Raw genomic sequence first — 8,621 nt, forward strand, 5'->3', positions numbered from 1 at the left:
TTCCAGATTTGGAGTTTGTTGGTTCTCGAGGAAACGACAGATCGCATAGTTCGCGTAGTCGAATCCAAGCCCAGCTTTTCATTCGCAGATAGTAGTTGCGCAGAGTTGTAATTATCTTTAGCGGTTCGCAATTTCTTTTCAAATAGTGAATTGAAGAAAACAAATAAAGATCTCAATTGAATTACGTCAGTGTGGCGTAGAATTGATGCAGCAGGGTTAAGATATTTCGCGCAAGTTGTGCAAACTTTGAATCATGTACAATGATAATAAACAGGGCGAAAGTGAAGAAGGCTCGGAAGAAAACTTAGCGCAAAGCGGCAATTTATACGGTAGCACCGAGCCGGACTATTCCGTTTGGAAGCAGATTGTTCTGCTGCACACGCAAATCGTTTGGAAAGATTTCCTCGTCATAGCCACGGTCTTTGTTAATTTCCAACTTGTACTCTACGATATCTCGTTCAGAGAACGGACGAAATTTCCATCACCGATCAGTGAGTGTTTCAGCATCCCTCAGTAATTTTGAGGAACTGGAAACGTAATATTTTATTATCCGGTTCAGATGATTTGAGGACACCAAAACTGGCGATGGACATCGTGTACCTTTTTGACGTATTCAGCGCAATAATCTACAGAAAGTGGACAGATCTGGCTTCAACTTACGGTCAACCGCCAAGGGCGATCAAGTTTCTCGTAATCGACGTAATATCCGTCCTACCATTGGACTGGACCCACCGAGTACTCACAAACAGCAAACACCTGCGGGCTACTTATCTTCTCAGCATGCCACATCTCTTGAGAATATATCGCCTGGTCGCTTTTTTTAGTAGGTGATCTTTTACGATCTCCGGTAAATTTATTACGAGTCATCAAAGATGAATAAGCCATCGAATCGCCTCTGATTGAGGATGGTGATTTTGTTGCGGTTCTCTTTTCTCTCGAACAGACTCGACTCGCAATTCCGTTGGACGAAGAAGAGTCTACATCAGAGTCGCGGAATTCCTGGTTCTTCTTTTTTGCATGACTGCAATTGCCGTTGCGGTAATGATTCACGTGGTTGACATGATCAATCTTGATCTCCAGTGGCTCGTAATCGTCAAAGAAAGATCCTCTCTACCGAGAAGCGAATTCGAGTGGTTCGTCTTCAGCCACTATGTAATGTTGACGCAGATAACTGGTCACGGGTAAGCAATAGTCGAAGAGTCTATGTTTCAGACCAACTGTTCAGGAAATTAATTGCGATTAATTGAAACGATATTTTCATTCAAGTTTGCCTGAAATTCAACCAGGGATCTACAGTTTCGCTTTCATCGTGATAGTTCTAGTTTCATTGTGGACCTTGCGCGCTTTCGAAATCGCGTATCTGACCGATCTCATCATTCAACGAGACTATAATCGTTCACTCTTCAACAAAGAAATACAGTTGGTCAAGTCTTACCTAGTGAGTGACTCGTTGAACTCTTCTTATTTTTTCAAACGACCTTTACCTACCCTTGAACGGTGAAACTGGCGAATCATCAGATCAAATAATTATCTTTTCCTGTATCCACGTCTGTAGGACGATATGAATGCTTCGAAGAACACTAAAAAAAATCTTGAGAAATATTACAATTATTTTTGGAAAAAGCAAGGTAGCTCGGAATTCAAGATAACGCAATTCAACATGTATCCATCCATATTTCTCAAGGAATGCGCTCTCGAAATTGCATGGAACGCGTACAAACACGTGAGTTGGAGTGATAACGATTTCTTTCAATCCCTGATTCGATCCTCGAAAATTATCCCAAGCCTGAAAGCGGCGGAAGTCCCTGAAACCCTCGTGATTTTCACGATCTTCTCTAGTCTCACCTATTCCGGGACCAGCCGATCCCGTTTCTTCGAAATCTGGCGATCCTTTTCGAACGGGAGTATTACCGTCCGGGTGAAGTGATAATGAACAAGTTCGATCGTAAGAACAAGTTGATTTACGTTGTCACCGGTGTCGTTCAGCTCTTATCGGAGGAAGACGACCAGTCACCAGTTTTGAGTTTTTCCGGCGGTACGATTCTCTGCGAGAGCACCTTGATATTGAGTCAGAGATCATTGTGTAACGTGGTAGCTTGCACGGAGGTGGAACTTCACGTTCTGCACGCCGATAAGTTCGTCGAACTCATGGTGTACAGGTACCGGGAAATCTACAAGATATTGCAGTCTAGGATACGACACAGATACTGGAGAGCACTCAGGATGATCAGCATCGGTAATGCTGTGCAGAAAAACAAGTCGCATATCGTGTAAGACGATTCGTACCGTTTGTCTGAAATTTATCGCGATATTAGAAAAAGATTTCGACGAAAAATCGTTTCCTTTTTCTATTCTCAGCAATGTGCCGGCATGCACGGACGTCTCTTGGCTGAAACAGACGCTGACGATACTGCAGAGTTGGCAGGGTCGCTTGAACCGAAAAGAGAAAAAGGACGTACAGTTTGAATCCATATTCGCCACAACAGATTTCAGATATACTTTCGCTCATCTGGATATGCTCGTCATATCAGACGTGAGTCAGAGTTTATAGAATTTCAAATCGTTGAGACAGCTCTTTTTGAATTTCCGTCGGACTTCCTGGTCTAGGATATCGCAACGAAGACGGAACAGGTTTGTTTGAACAACGGACAGTTGCCTTGGATCTTTTCTCCGCAGTCAATGATCCTGAAATACTGGGATAATTTGATTCTGGCATGCTGTTTTGCTATCACCGCGATTATACCAACTTACGTTAGTCTTCCGAGCGTACAAAAAATGGGGGTGTCATTCGCGATTCAAGTTTTGAACACTATCTACATCGTGGATCTTATCGTGACCTCCTCCACGGCGATCCATGAAAACGACGGTAAGTCCAAAATCAATTTGCGATCAAGAAAAACGCCAGAAACTTTGATTTTGTACCGGAACGTAGTCGTATACGCGGACATAATCGACATCATCTCGAGACGAATGCACCAGGTCAGCTACTGGGCAGATTTTGTATCCGCGCTTCCTCTTGACTGGATTGCTGCACTTTTCGGATCCAACGACGAACGGCTTCTAGCATACTGCAAATTGAACCGGCTTGTCAAAATGTACAAGGTCAGCGAAGAGGAAAAATATGGACTGTCCATGTTGTTCGGGAAATTTTTGAATCGTGGTACTGGAATATTCTCAATTCCTTTCAGTTCGAAGTCTTTTTTGCATCTCTTGAAACCCAACTGATCATGACCCCGTACAAGCTAAGGGTGATAAAGTACACCTTCTACATGATGATCGTCACGTACTTATCTACCGCTTGCATATTACTGGTAACCTGCGAACAGGGGAAATGCGAGTGGTCCGGGTGGCTGCAGACTTTCATCGCTGGTTCCAACGAGGATGTCAAGGGCAAAATTGTCACCGCCGCATTTCTCTACTCATCGCAAATCCTCGTTGGCATCGGTACAGACGTCGTCTCTCCGAAAGAGATGCACGAATACCTCGTTAGCATCCCCCTCCTGATCTTAGGTAGTGTTATTTTCAACTACGTGATCTCCTCGGTGACTGCCTGTCAGATACTAGAAGGGTTTACCAAATCCTGGCTGAGGTTCGTCGCCCGTATTCAAAGTAGCGGATCAGAGATTGTTTACGGATAGTCTTATCAATACCAGGTTCACCACGATGAACATCGCGATGATGCTGGACTCTAGCAAAGTGAACAAGTCGATCCAGAGACGGGTATTTTGTTACCTCGAGCTGGAGTGGTTGGACAACAAGGCGTACGTTTTGACTTTCGAGCGTCAGATTTTCGACAACGTCAAGCCAAAAGTGAGGCACGATCTCCGGGGGGAGCGATTTTTCTCTTTATTGGAAGGCTTGGAGATCTTCAGGGACATGTCAGAGGAATGCGTGAACGAGATCTGTTCGATTTGCAAGCTGCTTCTTCTGCCGCCTCGAGAAGTCGTCGGGTACAGAGGAACCGAGTGTAGAGAAATGTACGTAGTGGAAAAAGGTCATTGCCAGGTGTGGAGGAACGTTGATATGGCACCGTTCGACGTCACTACGGGACACACGTTTTACGTCGTCGAGATGTGCTGCAATCTCAACAATTTGCACACCGTAACCACCGTCACTCACGTTTCGATGGTACGGATCATGCTCAAAGACCTCATGCACGTACTCTCGCAGTTTCCAACAGAGAAACAGATCCTCGACGAGGTGATCGGGAAGTTCCTAAAATCCCTTGAGGTATACCGATGGATACAAATAAAGTATCTCACGTTCTGACGAGTGAGGATTTTGTGTACCGCAGTTCGTCAGATTGTCGAACATCCAGAACAGTATACCGTCAAAGAACATGATGACGGAGATCAATGACGAGTGGCAAAAAATGGAAAGCTCGGCGAGAGTGACGGTGAACCCGACCATTCAAAATCGGGGCAACAGAGAATCCAAACCGATCGCAAACGATGTCTCCGAAGATCGCTCCTGGGAGCAAATTGTTTTGATGTAAGGAGTCCAAATACGTTGACCAGATAGATTGACTGATTTTAATTCCCTCAGGAAATTCTTGCTAAAATCCACGATAAGTCCCGATGGAAGATTCATAAAGAATTGGGAAACGATTCGATACATATGCGCCTATTTTCTGATAATGCTTTACTCCGGCGAAGCAGTTTTCTCTCAAGTGATTCCAATGATCCTGGGAAAAGTGAGCGATTCCACGATCACTTCCAGGATTGCTTCACTCCAGCTGCAGATTCTTGTTTCAGATCACAATCTACTTCTTGAACTCGATGATGGTAGCTGACTTGTATGTACGTCTCCACGTTCAGTTTTACAATTCCCACGGGATTCTTATAACTCATCCAATTTCAACGGCACAACACTACGTGTACAGCGGACTTCTGGTCGACGTACTCGCTATATTTCCGCTGGAACGATTCTTTATCGCCGAAGGGGTTCACGAGTGAGTAGAATCTAACGGTGATCTGGAATATCCCTTGCATAAAGTCCTTCTATTTTCGACATCGAATCAGCCCGAAAAAGCTCTGGTTCTGTAGGCTGAACAAAATTCTGATGGCGCACAGAATCGTCGGCGCGATGCGTTACCATTACTCTTGGCCGTACGTCTTCAAGTATGCAACTTGCGTGATATTTCTACCTTTGATAATCTTGACTAGTCATGTATTCGCCTGCGGACTGCTTCATGAGTTTTGTGACGTCGGAAGTCACGTCAAAGAAAGCGAAAATTACACGAAAGGGATCTATTGTCATCCCGATCACGTCCACATGAAATACCGTGAGTCAATTCATTTTTGTTTCGACGACTCGAACGAAATGGAACTGTATTTCGTTTCACTGTGCAGAAGAAAAGGAGATGATCACTCCTACGAAGATGTACATTTATTCTTTTCTCTACGTTATCGCGACAATAACCAGAATCGGGGCGGTTAATCTTCGGCCCATGAGGTACGCGGCCATAATTTACGTTCTCATTATGACCTCGATCAGTTTTTTGCTCTTGATGATCGTCACGACGTACACGGTGTCAACGATATCCCGAAGAGATCCGACCCTCGCCGCCTATCAGCAGCAGATGACAATTTTGATGTCCTATCTCAAAGAAAATAAGGTCCACGTCGATTTTCGAGAGTAAGTGAAAGCTCGACGCATATGTTGTCGGGAAAGTAATCGTCGCATTTGCTCTCTTCAGCGAGGTCGTGAACTATTTTGAATACTTTTGGATCTTGAGGAGAGGGACTTCCATTATGAGACAGATGCAGTTTTTTCCTTTTGCTTTACAGGAAGATGTTTTTTGGTGCATCTATGGACCTTCTTTGATCAAGGTGGGACCACCTTACAATTCAAGATTCATCATGTCCCTGAAATTCATGACATCCCTGAGGTTTCATTTTTTACCTGTTCGAATTTTTACAGAGTCCTGGATTTTCGCAACAGAACGAGTCCTTCTTCAGGTCGCTTTACAGGCATATAAAGGTGAAATTTTACACCAAAGGTTCGGAGATCGTGCCCGTGAATCTCGTGCACAGTTCGGTCTACTTTATTCACATGGGATGGGCCGAAGCCTTCGGACCTGACGGTACCCGAATCGCAGTTCTTGGGTGTGGAAGGTATTGCTTCTTCAACTTTCCATTCCAGAATCCAATTACCAAACGTCCCAATTTTATTTCCACTCAATTTCTTCCATCTGCACAGCATCTTCGGTAATTTCACCGGTTCTGGAACGATGCGGCAGACCTGCAGCATCGTGACTCGCACGCACGTCGAAGCTCTGGTAGTCGAATCGTCCAACTTCTTCGATCTTATTACACGGCACCCAGAGACGAAGAGAAGTTTCCTCGCCTCTATGGCCTTGAATACGGACTACCTGAAGGTCGATTCGGACGCGGAAATGATCGAGGTCATCAATGACTCCAAGAGAAAGCAATCGTCGTACATTTTACTCCCAGATTCGGCGCTGTTTCAAGCTTGGGAAATATTTTCCGAACTTTTTAGTTGTTACTTCGCTTTTGTGGTTTGCTTTTACCACATTGCCGTTACACAATTTTCAGGGTATATGCTGACTCTACTCTACGTCGTTGACTTGACATTTCTCATGAAAACGGTGCTAGTTTTTTTCACCGCTTACGAAGATGACCTCGGGGATTACGTCAAGGATAAGACGCTGATCGCCGAACGGTGAAATGATTTTTTTTTTCATCCGCCATAAAGTCGTCGTCATATTTTGGAACGCATTTCATTTATCTTCTAGATTTCGCCAGTCCAAATACGGTCTCTATCTCCATGTGTTCACAGTTATTCCTTTCGAAATATTTTGCATCTTCGTAAAGAAGAATCATCTCAAGTGGGACACCTTGGCGTGGTTGCGGGTGAACCGGGCTCTGAGAATCGTTAGTCTTCGTCGAATTTGTTCCTGGGCCAATTTTCTAACTTCCCTCCCACGACGAATTCCTTAGATTCTGGCCATGAGGTACTTCCAACAAGCCTGCAATCGTCTGAATATCAGAATATCGTGTATGAGGATACTCTACGCCTTGGTGATCCTGATCAGTCTTCTGCACAGTGCATCCTGCCTGATGATAATAGTTCAGGAAGCCACGAACGACGATATGTCGAACCTAGTGGGTCTCCAAATTTACATCGAGAAGTTTCACACGGTCTCTGTAATGTTCGCTGTGACGTCGCCGCACGCCTTCCCGGAGACCTTTTCGGAGGCTTTCTACTTCGTCGTACTCTTCGTCACATTCTACGTAGCCTACGCCATTCTAATTGGGGAAGTTTGTGCCGTCGTAGACGTAAATATGTTCATAATGAACGAATACGAACGTAGAATCACCTTCTTCCGCGATCGGGTCACGCGCATGAATCTGACCTACGTTCTGAGGGTGAGTGGAAGCAATTCAAGAAGGATCGCTGGTGGTTGAAATCGAGCCCGAAAAGCTATTGATGGAAAGGATTATTTTTTTTTTTACTTCAGACGAACGCATGGCACTATGGTTCGAAGTTGTGGAAATTGCGTAGCGGTCAGCAGACTCCTTATTTACTCAGCGAAGCTCCGCTCTACCTGCAGTACTTGGTTTCCTACGAGATGTACGCTCATCATTTGCTACGGAATGAAATTTTTGGCAAACTTCACCAAGAGTTCATAAGACAGTTGACCTTCCACTTCAAGGACAATCTCTTCTTTCCGGGCGACCGGATAGTAAACATCGGAGATATCGACGAAACTGTTTATTTTATCCTCAAGGGTTCCGTCAACGTTTCCGAACGTCCGGACCGATTCAAAGTTGTTGCAGAAAATGAAGAAGTACGCGTGGAGACTCTCGGACCGGGGAAATGCTTCGGAATTGTTCAAGGACTCTACGAAAGGGTTCCACACACCGCTACCTACACCGCAAAGACGACCACGCATATTATATACCTCTACAGAGCGCGTTGGATTTATCTTCTAAAATATTTTCCAGTGACGACTCTCAATTTGTACGAAGCAGCCAGCGAAATCATCCGGACTCACGAACTGGAGATCGAAGTTTAGGATCGAATAAGTATTGCTTGTGAAAATGATGATCACTAGGCTTAAATTCATAAATATATTTTTATAACTAACGGAGTGAGTATGTTATGTTATATTATATTATATAATAATAGATAGCATAGTTTAATTATCAATTAATTTATTTACTTGTCTATTCATTTATTCATTTATTTATTTATTTATTTATTTATTTGTAAAAGGCAAGGTGGCTCGAGGGGGCGGTCAAAACCGGGACGATCATAATTTGAGCGCTATCTAAATTCTTTACAGCGCCTGACACTCGAAACTCGAGATTTTTCTAAAAGCTCATTTTTTCTTTTCCATATTTACACTTTAATGAACATCGATTCAAAATTTTTTTGTTTCAATATCGCGAATAATCACAGCAAAACGATTCTTTTGGGGAAACCTGATTTGATCCGGAAAAGGCCGAACTGACAATCGAATGGAACTAGTATGTCGGCGTTATCTTACACTGAACCTCGTACGCGACCCCCGATATGCTAATATTAATAATGACGATAATGTTATTAATTCTATCGTCATTTTTAATATAAAATAATTATACCTAATTATAACG

General features: G+C 43.8%; 1 protein-coding gene across 1 annotated transcript; it reads left to right on the forward strand.

Annotated features, from left to right (window-relative positions):
• Nucleotides 1-253: 253 nt before the first annotated feature.
• Nucleotides 254-8,041, forward strand: LOC105692380. The gene is made up of 22 exons (XM_048659590.1): nt 254-491; nt 560-823; nt 944-1,181; nt 1,267-1,438; nt 1,556-1,723; nt 1,840-2,270; nt 2,359-2,533; nt 2,608-2,866; nt 2,933-3,102; nt 3,189-3,589; nt 3,654-4,230; nt 4,295-4,491; nt 4,546-4,693; nt 4,755-4,951; nt 5,046-5,284; nt 5,352-5,637; nt 5,699-5,831; nt 5,923-6,116; nt 6,202-6,684; nt 6,758-6,896; nt 6,963-7,391; nt 7,484-8,041. Exons 1-22 carry the CDS (start codon nt 254-256, stop codon nt 8,039-8,041), a joined length of 6,096 nt encoding a protein of 2,031 aa, XP_048515547.1.
• The last annotated feature ends 580 nt before the right edge of the window (nt 8,042-8,621 follow it).

The sequence above is a fragment of the Athalia rosae genome, chromosome 8 (genome assembly GCF_917208135.1).
Source record: "Athalia rosae chromosome 8, iyAthRosa1.1, whole genome shotgun sequence".
Classification (NCBI taxonomy): domain Eukaryota; kingdom Metazoa; phylum Arthropoda; class Insecta; order Hymenoptera; family Athaliidae; genus Athalia; species Athalia rosae.

Bases quoted from the DNA above. Each gene is read 5' to 3' on its own strand.
- LOC105692380 (XM_048659590.1), top strand. From the start codon at position 254: ATGTACAATGATAATAAACAGGGCGAAAGTGAAGAAGGCTCGGAAGAA. The intron at 3,103-3,188 runs GTCAGCGAAGAG...AATTCCTTTCAG, and splicing joins GGCTTGTCAAAATGTACAAG to TTCGAAGTCTTTTTTGCATC. The intron at 4,231-4,294 runs GTATACCGATGG...TGTGTACCGCAG, and splicing joins AGTTCCTAAAATCCCTTGAG to TTCGTCAGATTGTCGAACAT.